This window comes from Pan troglodytes, chromosome 1 (genome assembly GCF_028858775.2).
Source record: "Pan troglodytes isolate AG18354 chromosome 1, NHGRI_mPanTro3-v2.0_pri, whole genome shotgun sequence".
In the NCBI taxonomy this organism is placed as follows: domain Eukaryota; kingdom Metazoa; phylum Chordata; class Mammalia; order Primates; family Hominidae; genus Pan; species Pan troglodytes.
In genome coordinates this window covers 209,613,143-209,628,812 of record NC_072398.2, presented here as the reverse complement: position 1 = coordinate 209,628,812, position 15,670 = coordinate 209,613,143, and the positions used below count along the sequence as shown (strand labels likewise).

The window sequence follows — 15,670 nt, the reverse complement described above, 5'->3', positions numbered from 1 at the left end:
GGCGAGTGGGACCAGCAGGAGCCTGGAAGAGCGCGCGCACCGAGGTGGAAGTTGGGCGCTGGGGGTCGAGAACCGCGGTCAAACCCTCTTCTTCCAGGGGCACCGCGCACCTGCCCCCGGGGATGCCGAAGGAAGTGGCCCATAAAGCTTCTCTGCAACCGAAAGAGGCCTGAAGCTCCAGGAGGGCCAAGAGGAGCCTCGTTGAGCGAACCCAGCCCTCTGCCTGGCTGGCCCTGGTCAACAGGCTCGGAAGAGGCCGATTTGGAGGACAGAACGGAAGAAAAGACCTAAAGGTTTCGAATCTCATGACGTAGAGATGTTAAAAACCTCCAATCCTAAGCTCCGACTGTGCGGGGGAGCGAGGGGGTCTCAAGCTGGATCGACCCCTCAGCCTTCATCTGGAGAGTCCTCTGCGCAAGGTCAGAGCAGGACAACGCGCATCAATGGTTCTCAAGAGGGGGCAACTTCGCCCTTACACGCCTCTCCCATCCCCGCTGGGACACTAGGTCACGAATGGGGGAAGCGGGGAGGGAGAATGTTAACCCCCTGGCATGTATCTAGTCAGCGGAGGCGACGGCTGCTGCTAAACACCTTACAATCCACGGGAGGGCCCCTCCCCTACCCCGAAGTAGCCATTCCGCAGAGGTGGAGAGACTCGCGTGTAGCTCCATGCCCACGCACTTAGCCGATGGGAAATCACGAATTGATGACCAGTTGGCTCTTGGATCTGAGGAAAAATCTCCAGCGTCAGAGGGAACTCTCGAAGTTTTGCCCGGAGCAAACGGAAGGGTGGCGTTGCCATCGCCTAAGATGGGAATATGGCAGGTGTCACAGGTTGCAGGGGAAGGTCGGAGACCAGCTGAGGGCCCCGGAGCCTTCCTGGAAAGAGTTTCCCATCCAGCCCGTCTCGGTTTCCGCATCCGTCGGATTCCTTATGACGTTGAGGGTGCTGGCGTCTGGGTCCTTTATGATGCAGAGGGTGCCCCCGTCTCACCCCGGGCGCCTCCGCGCTCCCGCCTCCTCCTGGCAACCTGGTGCGCGGCTCCGGACCCGGCGACCCACGACCGGCTGGACACTTGCTGCCGCCTCGCAAAGGCGCATCTCTAGTCCAGTGGTGAGCTGCGGCCGGGTCGCTGCAACTCGCTCCAGGACTCGGGACTCGTGGCCTTGGTGTCCCTCGCGGAGCCCTCGGTGTGTCGCCTGCAGGCTCTTTTTTTGAAGAAAGCAGGGAGGGAATGGCCTTGTGAGAGACTCCAGGAGCAAAGAGCGACCCTCACAAGGCCCAAGTCCTCCCAGAGCTCAGGGAAGCTGTCGCTTCTGACGGAAGAAGGGAGAGAAAGCTCCCTCCTGTGTGTCCCTGGCGGTCTAGTGGCTAGGATTCGGCGCTTTCACCGCCGCGGCCCGGGTTCGATTCCCGGTCAGGGAATTGTTTTACACTGGCCGCCCTCCCGCAGGAATCTTCCTTCACTACGCTGTCAGCCGGCCTGCTCCAAGGGCCAGAAGCAGAACAGTCTCCGCAGGGAGGGGCAAAGCCGGGCGAAGGAGGGCAAGTCCTGGTGGACCACCTCTCACGACACACCGTTCCTATTTATCTCCGTGTCCGTCATCCGCGGGAGCAGCTTTAGAGAGCGACGGAGCGTCTCGCTCCGGTGTACACAGCCGGGCAGAGATGCCAGCCCCCATGGAGCTGCACCCAATAAGCCCACACTCTTTCCCGTCGCCACCCCGGAGGCGCCTATCGGGCTGAGCTGCGAACAACTAAGAGAGAGGCCAAGCCAAGTCTTGGCGTTTGTGGCAGACCCGGACACGGGCACCAGCCAGTCAGCGGAGCCTCCTCACCTCCGTTGCCAGCGAAGGCGCTCCTTAGGCCTTGGGAAGAGGCGACCGGAGGCGATGCCCGTGAATTTGTTAGGGTGGTAAGCGGCGGGTGAGGTCCTCGAGGGCGGTCCCGTTTGCTGATTGAGCGGTAGAGGGAGGCGATGTTCGCTGACCCAACAAGGACAGCAGGTGGAGTAGGCACAGATGGAAAACTGCTGCCGGTGCCCTAAGCAGAAGGCAGGTGGAAAAATCAGCACTAGGACGTCGAAGCGATGGTACCACAGTCAAATCCCACGATGTCTACACTCTACCAAGCACTTGCGCACGCTCCCCCTTTTCCATTCAGTACTCCCAAGAGGGGTTCGGAAGAACCCCGAGTCCACTGTAAGCTCAGGGGAGAGCGGGAGCCAGGGAGGTGAAGTGCGCAGACTCGGCAGAGGCGGCGGGCAGAACCGCGGGGGGGTGAGAGGGCGCGGTGGCTGCGGGGCGGGAGCCGCTGCTGAGAGGCGGCCTGGGTTGTCTTGTGGGGTGACTGTCGGTGGAATCTTTGGTGGAGAGTGGTTTGGAAGAATGGCGAGGGGCGGCAGTGGGGAGGGTGGTGACTCTGAGCGACCGGCCAGGGCGAGGAGGGTGTGCTGTCCCTGCAGGCCATGTGCTCATTTCCACTTTACCTGGCAGGGGAGAGACCGTGGTCACGAAGGGGGTTCTCCCAGAGTGAAGCTTCTTCATCGCACTCTAGAATTGCTGATTCCTGTGATTTCCTCCATGTGGGAAACGGTGTTTGTGCTAGAAGAGGCTGCGCTCTTTACCTGACATAACGGGGTTCAAGACTGACATCGCCTCACGCCCACCCGAAAACGTTTACATGGCTTGTCTCTTTTTTTTCTGTCCTAAAGTCGCTTCATCTTCACATCCCCTCATTTTTTCTTCCACACTCGAGAGTGTCTCTCTCTCTCATTAAAAGCTCCACCAAATATTTGAAATATCTCAACCAGCAAGACTGCAATAAATATATTATTTCATTCGTGGAAGCTACAGACCAGCTAGGTTGAGAGTTGCTTGATATTTTCTGCTAAACGGTGAGGCATAGAGCACTTGGAAGGTTTCTCTTTGGGCCGTTGTTTGTGTACTCTTGGGTTTCCTTCTTTTCCCCAGACAATATGGCGCTGTGGGGCCAGCGGTAAACCCTGCTTTCCGGCTTTCTGGCTGCAGATAAAGGCCGCAGCTGCTGCAGGAATCAAAAGCAAACCAAAAGACACGTGGGTTCGCCCCAGTGGGTCCAAGATAGAGTCTGACTGTACCAGGATTCGGATTAGAACAGAGGTTGCTGCAGGCACAATGCAGACTACCAACCACTAGAGAATCCCAAGGCGCCCCACACCTACTGCCCATCGTTTTGCTTCCCCACCCCTCTATTATTTATTTATATATTTTTTTGAGAGACAGAATTTCGCTTTGTCGCCCAGGCTGGAGGGCAGTGGCACGATCTCGGCTCACTGCTACCTCCGCCTCTTAGGTTCAAGCGATTCTCCTGTCTCAGCCTCCTGAGTAGCTGAGACTACAAGCGTGCGCCACCACGCCCAGCTAATTTTTGTATTTGTAGTAGAGACGGGCTTTCACCATGTTGGCCCGGCTGGTCTCGAACTCCTGACTTCAAGTGAGTGATCCACCCACCTCGGCCTCCCAAAGTGCTGGGATTACAGGCGTGAGCCACTGCCCCTGGTCCCCCGATTTTATTTTTATTAATGTAAAAACATTATGCGATTTTTACTTCTTTATTCTTGGGCAGCTACAGGTTCTTGTGATTTTCTCTCACATCTTCTCCCCATTTCCCCCTCTCCATTCTGATACTTGTCCCATCTTCTCTGCATCCAGCCGGTGCCCTCTGCACGGGCATCCTGGGCTGTCCCATTGGCTAGTCCTGGTCTCCCCTGCTTCTCCCTCCTCCTTTTCACGTTTTCCCTTTTGACTCCCCTGCCTCTTTCCCGCTCCCGCCCCACCGACCCCATCTACTGAAGCCGAGTTGAGTGAAGGGAGAGCAAGCGGAGCAGATGACTGCCTGAAGGCGGCGCAAAAAAACAGAAAGAGCTACCGTGAGAGCCGTCGGGGAGTTCAGCTTCCCTTGGGCCCCACTTGGCTCAGGCTGGGGTCGCAGATCCAGGCATTTCCAGAGGCACTGGCTTCTGAAGCAGGCGAGGGTGAACGCAGGGTGAAGGCCATTCGGCCGCCCTTCTGGCTTCAGAGTCACGCAATGCACGCGTTTCTAACGTGCAGCAAGACGATTAGTCGACTCAGCCTCTCCGGTTTTCCGAAGCTTTGTAGTCTGCACAGTTGTCCCGCCGAAAGCGAATGGCAACCCCTAGGGTTTTGTGATTGCTTAATGTATATAGACATGAAAGTAGACAATTGACGTTGTCTCTGTGGCGCAGTCGGTTAGCGCGTTCGGCTGTTAACCATAAGGTTGGTGGTTCGAGACCACCCAAGGACGTGATTTTAAATGGTGGTGGCTGTGGCCGGGTGCAGTGCCTCACGCCTATTAATCCCAACACTTTGATAGGCCGACGTAGGGGAAGCCTCCACTGAGCTCAGAAGTTCAAGACCAGTGAGAATCCCATCTCATTTAAAAAAAAAAAAAATTGCAGCTGTATCTATCTCCTCAGACCTATCACTGTATTTAAAAGTGAAAGACTGTTCCCTTGTGTCTTGTGCATCCCATGAGGACAGACAGCAGAAGGTCCCCCTCCGAGCCTCCTAGAAAATAAGATCTCTGCAGCACAAACTAGCTTGTATATATGGGAAACAAAGTATTTGAAGAAACAAACTTCAAAAATTCTGCCTTGCTTTCCACAAAAATTAACCCATCACAGTCTGCCTTCAAGTGGAATCATACCTCTTCACATGACTCCTCTCCCTGCCTTTATGCTAGTGTCATGCATTTTACTTTACACCTGTTATAAACCTTACAATCCATCTCTATTACTTTTGTTTCAAGAGTCAGATGTGTTTTTGTTTGTTTGTTTTTGTTTTTTTGTTGTTGTTGGTGGTGGTGTTTTTAAGACGAGTCTTACTCTATCGGACAGGCTGGAGGGCAGTGGCACAGTCTTGGCTTACCGCAACCTCTGCTTTCCGGATTCGAGTCATTCTTCTGACTCAGACTCCTGAGTAGCAGAGATTACAGGCTTGGGCCACCACATCTGACTAATTTTTGAATTTGTCGTAGAGAGGAAGGTTCACCATATTGGCCAGGCTGGTCTCGAACTCCTGACCTCAAGTGATCCGCCTTCCTCGGCCTCCCAAAGTGCCGGGATTCCAGGCGTGAGCCATCGTGCCCGGCTAAACAGTCAGATGTTAAAATTACATATTTGCCTTTGTAGATGTCATTTCTAGTGTCTTTTTTTTTTTTCATCCAGATTTTCATCCCGTGTCAGTTTCCTTCTGCCTGGAGGACTCCTTTAACTTGTCTATTAGGTGTCTTAAACTTGCACTATCATTCACTGATGCTCTGTTCATTAAAGAAAAAAAAAAAAATTGTTGGCCGGGTGCGGTGGCTCACGTCTGTAATCCCAGCAATTTGGGAGGCCGAGGCGGGTGGATCAGGAGGTCAGGAGATCCAGACCATCCTGGCTAACACAGTGAAACCCCGTCTCTACTAAGAATACAAAAAATTAGCTGGCTGTGGTTGTGGGCGCCTGTAGTCCCAGCTACTCAGGAGGCTGAGGTGGGAGAATGGTGTGAACCCAGGAGTCGGAGCTTGGAACATGTCAAAAGGCATTCTTAGCCTTAAAAGAAAAGCCAGGGACATCCCTTGCCTCAGGACTCTCGGACTTAGAAAAACCTTTCACCCTCTATGTGGATGAATATCAAGGGACAGCTTTGGATTTTCTAACTCAAAGACTGAGGAATGACTTTGGACCAGTGGCTTATTTCTCTAAACAGCTAGACCAGGTGGCAGCTGGGTGACCAGGAAGCTTGAGATCTGTGGCTACCATCACTCTATTGTTAGAAGAAACCACTAAGTTTACCTTGGGACAACAATTAGATGCCATACCACCCCACCCCCACCCCCTGCCACCCCATGAAGTACAGTACAGAGGGTCCTAGAGGCAAAAGTACACCAATGGCTAACAGGGGGCCAGTTACTTAAATATCAGACCCTTCTGCTTGACACCCCAGATGTTACCCTGAAAGTATGCTGATTTTTAAACCCTGCTACTCTGTTGCTGCACCTCACGTCTCAAGAAACAGATCCCCAATTCATTGACTGCTGTGTGGAAACCACGGAAGAGCTCTACTCTAGAAGGCCCAACCTTGAAGACAAGCTCTTGTCTAACCCAAATGTTGAGTGGTTTAGAGATGGAAATAGCTATATTCATGAGGGAGTAAGAAAGGAAGCTTAGCCAACAAGAAATCATTGAGGCCAAGGGTTTACCTTCTCAGACTTCTGCTCCAAAAGCAGAAATTAGCTGCTCTAATTAGGGCCTTCCAACCATGAAAAGACTTAAGCTGGGCACGGTGGCTCACCCCTGTAATCCCAGCACTTTGGGAGGCCAAGGTGGGTGGATCACCTGAGGTTGGGAGTTCGAGACCGGCCTAGCCAACATGGCGAAACCCCGTCTCTACTAAAAATACAAAAATTAGCCGGGTGTGGTGGGGGGCACCTGTAATCCTAGCTACTTGGGAGGCTGGGACATGAGAATCCCCGAGTTTGCAGTGAGCTGAGATTGCAGTGAGCTGAGATCATGCCACTGCACTCCAGCCTGGGCGACACAGCAAGACTCCGTTTCAAAAAAAGAAGAAGAAAACCAAAACCCTCAAGAGTCAATGTGTTGACTGACGACTCTAAATGTGGGTTCCTGGTGCTCCATGCTCATGCAGCCATAGGGAAGGAAAGGGGACTATCAAAAGCCAAGGGATGCCCCATACAACTTTACTCAGATCTTGGAACTTTTAGATGCTGTCCAACTCCAAAAGAAATAACAATTACTCACTGCAGGGGACACCAGAAGGGAGACACTTTTATTATTAGAGGAAATTCCCTGGTGGAAAGAGCAGCTAAGGCCACAGCTAAGGAAACCCTGGTATTTCAAGCTGCTGCGCTACTACCAGGTACTGCATCCGTGCCAGTGACATCATACTATACCCCTAAGGAAATTAAAGGGACTGAGTAAAAGGCTTCCAGGGAGACCCTCTGGATGGTTGCTAGAAAAGAACAAACTCTATTCCTGAGGCTGACAGATGGGAAATAATTAAACATTTTCATGATTCCTCACATTTGGGACGGGATTTTCCATTCAAATTAGTTTCCTAAATATTCTTGGGGAAGGGACTGTTCTAAACTATCAAAAGGGTTACCACTCAGGAAGCCACCCCATACCCCGATCCCTGCTTAAACCTGTACAACACCAAGGAACATACCATGGTGAAGACTGGCAGACAGACTTAACAGAGATGCCACCTTACAGGGAACTACAAGATTTGCTAGTATTTATAGACACTTTCAACAGGTGGATAGCTTTCCCCACAAGGACAGGAAAAGTACTGGAAGTGTCTAAATTCTTAAAGAAATCATTCCAAGATTTGGATTACCAAAAGGTTTGCAAGGTGACAACTGACCTCACTTCACAGCTAAGGTGACCCAGTGAGGTCATGCCTCAGCCTTAGGCATTACCTATCTTCATTCCTCATGGAGATCTCAGTCTTCAAATAACATAGAAAGCCAATGGCGACATTAGCAAAACTCTTTCAGTTTGGGGGCTTGCCTGCCCTGCGTCACTATCATTGTTTCCTTGAGTTTCCCAGGAATGTACATGTGTGAGACTGCCGCCCTGCTTATAGATCTGTTTCCCTGCAAGGAAACAGGAATATGTTGCTGTGGCTTCCAGAGTTGGAGATACATGTAGTTGCACCACTGAGGGCTAACATTTAATTTTGGAATCAAGTGATGCATTCAGACTGGTTGCTATCATTCTGTGGTATATATTTAGTGAACACATTCATGATTGAGTTTCCTGCTTTTAGCTGGAGCAAGAAAGTTTTATAATTGTGATTTGTATGAAAAAATCATAGGCAAGGGAATGGATGTAAAATAAACTTTATTGTCAGAGGTTTCTAAAGGCTCATCCTTCAAGGAAAATGGACATATGCTGAAGAGCTGATAAACTGTCTACAGCAGTGTTATTCTAACCTAATCTTGATGCCAAGTTCTTGCCATTTTCCTCCAGCTGCTGTTGACTCCAGTTATATATAGGATGGGGGAAAGGGGATTATCTATGAATGTAGGCATCACTTTCTCTTGGGCAGTTATCACATTGGCAGACTGAAGGGATGTGATTTCTACAATCAAACTATCCATTTGGAGTACAAATCTGGAGTGGCTGTAAGATTCGGTTCTCAGAGATGAACTTGCAGATTCGGACTTTCAATTGTTCTGTTGTTTTAGTTTTTCTCATCAACTGGGGAACTGTTTGTGACTAAGCTTTGTTAAAAGTAGAGAAGAGCTTTTCATAGTTCCAACATTAGTTGTTACCTGAAACAAACAAAAACACACACACAGACAATTAAACAGTAATCTTTGGTGAGGTCTTGCTGATACCTGAGGCTGGAGTGAGAGCTGAGTGGTGATACAGCTCATGTGAGTGATCCAGATTGCGCACTCCTTATGAGACTGTAACTGATGCCTGATGACCTGAGGTGGAACAGTTTCATCTGGAAAACATCCACCACCCCCTTCCATGGAAAAATTGTCTTCCATGAAACCAGTCCCTGGTGACAAAAAGGTTGAGGACAGCCAAAAAGGCTGCTTTAAATGATAACCTTCCCCAAAACTAAATTACCCCTGTAAAATGAATGAAAGGCCACCAAGTTAGAAGGATGAAAGGGGCCTGATTTCTGCTAAGATGTATGCCTCGTTAAATAATTACCAGCCATTATTCCAGAAGTCACAAGATTGGCAGCTTCCCCAATTACTGCTGTGAAGAACATCACTATTGTAGAACCTAAGATTGGCCTCTTGAGATGTCTTTTCAGGCTTTTGCATTTCTGACTGCTGGAAGGCACCATCTGGCCCAAAAATCAACCAGTCCCTTAGCCCCCACCCAGAAGCTGACTCCATGCAGGAGGGCCATTTTCCATGCCCCTGTGATTTCATCCCCAACGATCAGCACCGCGCAAGCCCTAGCCCCCTCCCCAACAAACTATCTTTGAAAAACCCCTTACCTCCAAGCCTTCAGTGAGATTGGTTTGAGTAATAACTCTGTCTCCCACATGTCGTGGCTGGCCTGTGTCAATGAAACTCTTTCCTGCAGTGCCATGGTCTCCATGAATTGAGTTTGTGTGTACATTGGTCAGGAAGAACCCATCAGGTGGTTACATCTGCAGGATGGTGCCAGTTCTTTCCACAAAGGCTGGTCAGATACCCAGAAAGCATTTCTCCACTACTACCTGGACAATGTGTCTCCCTGTCAATCTCCAGGGAATGGGGCCTGGATCAAGTATTTAGTATTCAGCAGTTACTACACTGTCACCTAATCCCTCATTTTCAATATTTTGCCATGCTTCCAGTGGCCTAACTGGCCACCATGCCACAGAATCTTTACTTTGTCGTCTCCAAGGAGAACTCTCCACTCGATGTTTTGTGATTTGAGCAATGGAATGGAATCTGATACTGGTGGGCTGGGGGAGGTCCCTGGACACTGGTGGGATCTCGACCCCAGCCGTGGTGTCCAGGCTGTTGACACCATCGTGAGAACAAAGTCAAAGATGAGTCAGCAAATAGTGAAAGAAGAGCTTTATTTCAAAGCAAAAAGTACACACTCAAGAAAGGGGAGCTCGGGCATACCCAAGAGAGAATAATGGGTTCTGGGGTTTCATCTTGATGGGTTTCTTTAACCAAGAATTGGAATATTCACGAAAATTCCTGGGTAAAGGTGGAGATTTCTTGGAACTGTGGTGCCATTTTTACATCAAACACTGGTCTCAGAACTGTCATGGCACTGGCGGGTGTGTGATTTAGTATGTTAATGAGCATATAATGAGGGCCTAGGTAAAACCTCCATCAAATCCAGCACCACGTTGGGTCCACTCAGCCTTAGCCAGCTTGGTCCACACCCTGGTTTTTCAGCGTCTTAACAGCCCACAGCCTCAAGTCATGTAAATCTGCTGCCTAGAATTTGTTATCCTGTGACCACCCTGTAGTATTCCTGTCTGAAATCTACTTGTAAATATTCAAATGGTCTTTGACTTGGGCATTCCAACTTTGCTTACTTCACAGTGTTTCCTGCGTAATATATAAGAAAAGATGATCCAGACATTTGTTAAACATCTCAAATAAGATGTAGCCCAGGTATTTGTGTCAAATTTGGATTATTTTGGTTTCGTCTTTGCAGAATATAAAAAACTAACATGAGGTAAGCACTAAGGTGTGGAGATGGCTGTGCAAGAGATGACAAAGTCCGGCACCACGCTTGAGAGTGTCCAATCATCTCTTCTGGGACAGCATATTTTTCTACAATACGGATTTTTGAAAAAAAACAACAACATCAAAAAAAAAAAAACCTACAAGATTCATGAAACTGGACAACTGTCTTTATAACATTACCAGTGATAAAACCAGTAAGGAAGGCTGGTTTGCAGTCATCTGAGCAGCCTCTTTACTTTCATAAATATGGTTTCTCTCTGATATTAAACGGCTTCCAATTGCAAGCGGAATGCTGCATCACAAGGATAAGGATGTGAAGAGAACCGGTTTCTTTTGTAATCCGAAACATTCTAGTCTGCGAATTAAAAGCCATTATTTGAAGAAGGATGGCTCGGCTCCATCTGGCCACCGAAAGGTTGCTCCTTAACACAGGCTAAGGACCAGCTTCTTTGGGAGAGAACAGACGCAGGGGCGGGAGGGAAAAAGGGAGAGGCAGACGTCACTTCTCCTTGGCGGCTCTGGCAGCAGATTGGTCGGTTGAGTGGCAGAAAGGCAGACGGGGACTGGGCAAGGCACTGTCGGTGACATCACGGATAGGGCGACTTCTATGTAGATGAGGCAGCGCAGAGGCTGCTGCTTCGCCACTTGCTCCTTCGCCACGAAGGAGTTCCCGTGCCCTGGGAGCGGATTCAGGACCGCTGATCGGAAGTGAGAATCCCAGCTGTGTGTCAGGGCTGGAAAGGGCTCGGGAGTGCGCGGGGCAAGTGACCGTGTGTGTAAAGAGTGAGGCGTATGAGGCTGTGTCGGGGCAGAGCCACAAGCTCTCATACTTACCTGGCAGGGGAGATACCATGATCACGAAGGTGGTTTTCCCAGGGCGAGGCTTATCCATTGCACTCCGGATGTGCTGACCCCTGCGATTTCCCCAAATGTGGGAAACTCGACTGCATAATTTGTGGTAGTGGGGGACTGCGTTCGCGCTTTCCCCTGGCTTTCTGAAGTTTCAAAAATGGACTGTGCGCCAAGGGTCACATATTTTTTTGTATTGGTTTGTGTCTTGGTTGGCGTTTTAAGTGTTAATCCTACAGTGGAGAGCTGGGAAATAGGAAGTAACATGTCGCGTGCCCGCCACAGGAGAAAAAGCGAGCATCAGCCGCATCGGCTTTGTAACACAAGTTAACTATCGTGAAGTCCGCTCAGCTCCTACCTTTCTACCCTGGCTGCTTTTGGCAGGGATTGGTCCGTGGTCTCCAGTCTCTTGGGTTCTCTTCTCACCCTGTGTGAAAATCTTCGTGTTTTTCCCTACCCCCCAGTCATCTCTTACACAGCCTCTGCTTCGAAGCGCAGCCCCCACAGGAGTTTGTAGGATTTCTGTGCTAGCGGGGAGTGTGTTCTCACCTCATAGAGCCAGGTAGAAACTACGCAGATGGGCGCTGTTCTCTGGGAAGAAAGCAGGGCCTTTGGGGCTCTCAGTGTCCCCGTTGGGTTGTAGACATAACACGCTTACTTTGCGTAGGGGAAGGCTCTGCCGGCCCCCAGGTGCCCTCGCGCATATTCATGGAGGCCCGCACGTCAGAACCGCAGTCTCACCTGTCTTGGCGGAAATGCCCTGCGATCCTCCCGGAGATAGAAGGCGGGAAGTTTTATGAGGAGCCGGTCCAGTTTCCCTACTATCTCCTGCCGTTTATATATCTAGTCTTTCTTCAGACTTTAAGCGACTGCTTCATGTTTGATGTCTCACTCCCACATCCTACATCCATTGCCAGGCAACTTTCTAGATAGCACCCTGACCCATCCTTCCCACCCCCAAGAAGCCCTTTCCTATTTCTGGTGCCAGTGTCCTCCCCAGTCCCTCTTTCTTCAGGCCCTCGCTTATCACCTTCATGGACAGAAAATACTTAGCTCTCTCTCAACCTGAGGTTTACACCTGACACGCGTCAGTGCCCTGGCAAATTCCTTAATACCCCTTCTCAAATAGCACTGAAAATCATCTCTGTTTAACTCCCAGAACTATCTAATTGGTTTTGTCCCTGCACTACATGAATACTAGTATTCCACTACAGGGGAAAACCCCAGGCCTAGCGATGGCGGTTCTGGGCATTGTGCCAGCCTCTCCCAGGGTATGTTTTCTGACCTCACCTACTTTTGATCAGCTGAGGTCAGGAGTTCAAGACCAGCCTGACCAACATGGCAAAACTCCGTCTCTACTAAAAACACATACGCACGCACAATAATAATAATAATAATAATAATAATAATAGTAACTGCCGGGCGCAGTGGTGTGTGTCTGTAATCCCAACTACTCGGGAGGCTGAGGCAGGAGAATCGCTTGAACCGGGGAGGTGGAGGTTACAGTGAGCCGAGATGGTGCCATTGCACCCCAGCCTGGGCAACAGAGTAAGACTCTGTCTCAAAAAAAGAAAAAAAATTAGTGCATCTGAGACATATTATTGGAGACAGTAGAATCCTGCGTCCAACAGGCACTTGGTGCAGATCTGAACCCATTGAGCTATTGGCTCATGTTCCCTATGTTCTATTAAGTATCATGAGCAGAAATTGAGCTCTTTGGCTTTTACCCACTGAGTATGGCTATAGGACAGGTCTCTCTCTCTCTCTCTCTCTCTCTCTTTCTCTCTCATTCTTTGCATCATTATTTTTTGCCATCAGTGTGGGTTTTTGGTTTTGAGGTTATGAAGTGAATTTCTGGGGACAATCTCTGTTGGGTCGTGTTGACAAGGATCCAGTCCCTGTTTGGTGATACATGACAGCTAATCTGGTCTGTGAGTCTTCTTTATTGTCTATTTATTGTCCTGAGAATAATGGTATTTCCTGATATTTGAGACTGCAGCAATGATAAGTTGTTCAGATCTTGTCTTTCCAATGTTTGGTAAAAATTTTATAGGCCCAATTGTTGTCAATATCTGCAAGAGTGGCATCTCTATTACAAGAGTGATCTTACTACTCAATGTCCCCCCTCCCACCCAACTTCGTTTCCTAGGGGCTCTTGGCTTTAACGAATTTACTGTATCTAAAAGACATCTTAGTACAAGAAGAAAACTAAATCTGTAGCATGTAAGGAGCAGTTTTATTTGATTGGTATATTCAGGTTTCTAGCCAGCTGAAAAATTCAAATACGTGCCCTTTAAGGATTAAGTTTAAACCACACTACAAAAAGAGAACAGATTTATATGATCACATATAAGCAATGGAATCAGCAATATGAGTACTTTTCACAACTATACAAATCAAATTTAATAATCTCCAGAACATTAAGGAAGTTCAGCCCTTAATGGAAATGAATGAAAAGAAATTATTCACCCGCTGTTACATGCCCTGGAAAGAGAATGTCCTGCCGGACTCAAAAGAGTATCACAATATTACTGAGATTTTCAGCAATGAAGGCCCTCCAAGGATCTAATGATGTTCATATTTTCAGTTTATTTCCTTCACTGATAAACATTGTTAATAGATACCATTGCCTCTGTTTTCACTTTAAGTGATGTTACTTAGCACAATTCGTTTCTTTAGAATGCACCCTAGTTTGGTGGAAGGAATTTTCCTGCTTTATAAATATAGGATATTTTCTCATGAAACAAATTGGCATACTCTTTCAGTGAAGTGAATAGACAAATTAGATCTCTACAATTGTAAAGGAGTCACTGCCCCAATTATCTTAGGAACAATAATAATCACTTATATAAAATTAAAATAAGAAAATTAAGCCAGGTATGGTGGCTCATAGCTACAGTCCCAGCACTTTAAGAGTTGGAGACCAGCCTGGGCAACATAGTGAAACCCCCGTCTCTACAAATTTTTAAGTATTAGCTAATTTTCTAAAGTTGGCCGGGCATGATAATGCATGACTGTAATCTCAGGCTGCAGTGAGCTATGATTGTGCCACTGCCCTCCAGCCTGGGTGACAGAGTGAGACTCCCAACTCAAAAAAAAAAAAAAAAAGAAAAAGAAAAAGAAAGAAAATTAAGAATTTGTTGAAAATTGTTTTACTACAATGCTAGGCTGCATGTCTTGCACCTGTACTCCCAGCAACTCAACAGGCTGAGGCGGAAGGATTGCTTTAGGCCAGCAGTTGGAGACCAGCCTGGGGAACAGGGCAAGACCTCGTCTCTAAAAAAATACAAGGCAAGCTGAGCCAGGAGGATTGCCTGAGCCCAGAAGTTCCAAGTTGGTCAGCTATGATTGCCCCGCTGCACTCTAGCCTGGATAACAGAGCAAGACCCTGTGCCTTATTTTTAAATTTATGTTATTGTTTTACTACTTATGCTTATTTATCTATTTATTTATTTTTGAGACAGAGTCTTGCTCTGTAGCCCAGGCTAGAGTGCAGTGGTGCCATCTCAGCTCACTGCAAGCTCTGCCTCCCAGGTTGAAGCTATTTCCCTGCCTCAGCCTCCAGAGTAGCTGGGATTACAAACGCACGCCACCACGCCAGCTAATTTTTATATGTTTAGTAGAGACAGGGTTTCATCATGTTTGCCAGGCTAGTCTCAAACTCCTGACCTCAAGTGATGCACCTGTCTCGGCCTCCCAAAGTGCTGGGATTACAGGTGTGAGCCACCTCGCCCAGGCTCCTTATGCTCGAAATGTGAGGTTTCATTAGGGAAAAATTTTCTTGTTGAATTTCTAACATGAAAAAATGATAGATTTAGCTGTAGATTAAATTAATGGTCCTGGTAGTTTGGTACAATAAAATAAATGAAATGAAATTGATAGCAGAGAGGAATCTTTGATGCTTTTGAACAATTTAAATAATGTAATATTTATTATATAAAGACATGAAAAAGTTCATTACATTATTATTTTATTTATTTATTTATTTATTTTGAGATGTAGTCTCACTCTGTCACCTAAGCTAGAGTGCAGTGGTGCAATCTCGGCTCACTGCAACCTCTGCTTCCCAGGTTCAAGCAATTCTCCTGTCTCAGCCTCCTGAGTAGCTGGGATTACAGGCGCACACCACCACACCTGACTAATTTTTGTATTTTTAGTAGACACGGGGTTTCACCATGTTGGTCAGGCTGGTCTTGAACTCCTGACCTCATGATCCTCCTGCTATGGCTTCCCAAAGTGCTGGGGTTACAGGCATGAGCCACTGCACCTGGCCCATTACATTATTTTTTAAAAATCAGTGTGACTCTTTTGACAAATTAGAATGGTTTAATAATCTTGGTTAGGCTGGGCATGGTGGCTCATGCCTGTAGTCCCAGCACTTTGGGAGCCCGAGGTCAGGAGTTTGAGACCAGCCTGGCCAACATGGTGAAACCCTGTCTCTACTAAAAATACAAAAATTAGCCGGGCATGGTGGGGGGCTCCTGTAATCCCAGCTACTCAGAAGGCTGAGGCAGGAGAATTGCTTGAACTCAGGAGGCAGAGGTCGCAGTGAGCCAAGATCACGCCATTGCCCTCCAGCCTGGGTGG

General features: G+C 48.3%; 1 protein-coding gene, 1 long non-coding RNA gene and 2 other non-coding genes across 4 annotated transcripts; 3 read left to right on the top strand and 1 right to left on the bottom strand.

Annotated features, from left to right (window-relative positions):
• Positions 1-810: 810 nt before the first annotated feature.
• On the top strand, positions 811-2,860 carry LOC134809800 (uncharacterized). The gene is made up of 3 exons (XM_063808925.1): positions 811-960; positions 1,108-1,916; positions 2,497-2,860. Exons 1-3 carry the CDS (start codon positions 811-813, stop codon positions 2,534-2,536), a joined length of 999 nt encoding a protein of 332 aa, XP_063664995.1. The 3' UTR covers positions 2,537-2,860.
• On the top strand, positions 1,355-1,426 carry TRNAE-UUC (transfer RNA glutamic acid (anticodon UUC)). The gene has a single exon. It is a non-coding gene; the product is annotated as a tRNA-Glu (tRNA).
• A 5,033-nt stretch (positions 2,861-7,893) lies between the features above and the next one.
• LOC107975178 (uncharacterized) lies at positions 7,894-9,382 on the bottom strand. Its single transcript, XR_001718486.1, has 2 exons — positions 9,034-9,382; positions 7,894-8,344 (listed from the first exon to the last, which is right to left on the bottom strand). It is a non-coding gene; the product is annotated as an uncharacterized LOC107975178 (long non-coding RNA).
• Positions 9,383-11,060: 1,678 nt separating this feature from the next.
• On the top strand, positions 11,061-11,224 carry LOC112207507 (U1 spliceosomal RNA). The gene has a single exon (XR_002941946.1). It is a non-coding gene; the product is annotated as a U1 spliceosomal RNA (small nuclear RNA).
• Positions 11,225-15,670: the final 4,446 nt, after the last annotated feature.

Bases quoted from the DNA above. Each gene is read 5' to 3' on its own strand.
- LOC134809800 (XM_063808925.1), top strand. From the start codon at position 811: ATGGGAATATGGCAGGTGTCACAGGTTGCAGGGGAAGGTCGGAGACCA. The intron at 961-1,107 runs GTCCTTTATGAT...GCGCATCTCTAG, and splicing joins TTGAGGGTGCTGGCGTCTGG to TCCAGTGGTGAGCTGCGGCC. The intron at 1,917-2,496 runs GTAAGCGGCGGG...TTTACCTGGCAG, and splicing joins CCCGTGAATTTGTTAGGGTG to GGGAGAGACCGTGGTCACGA.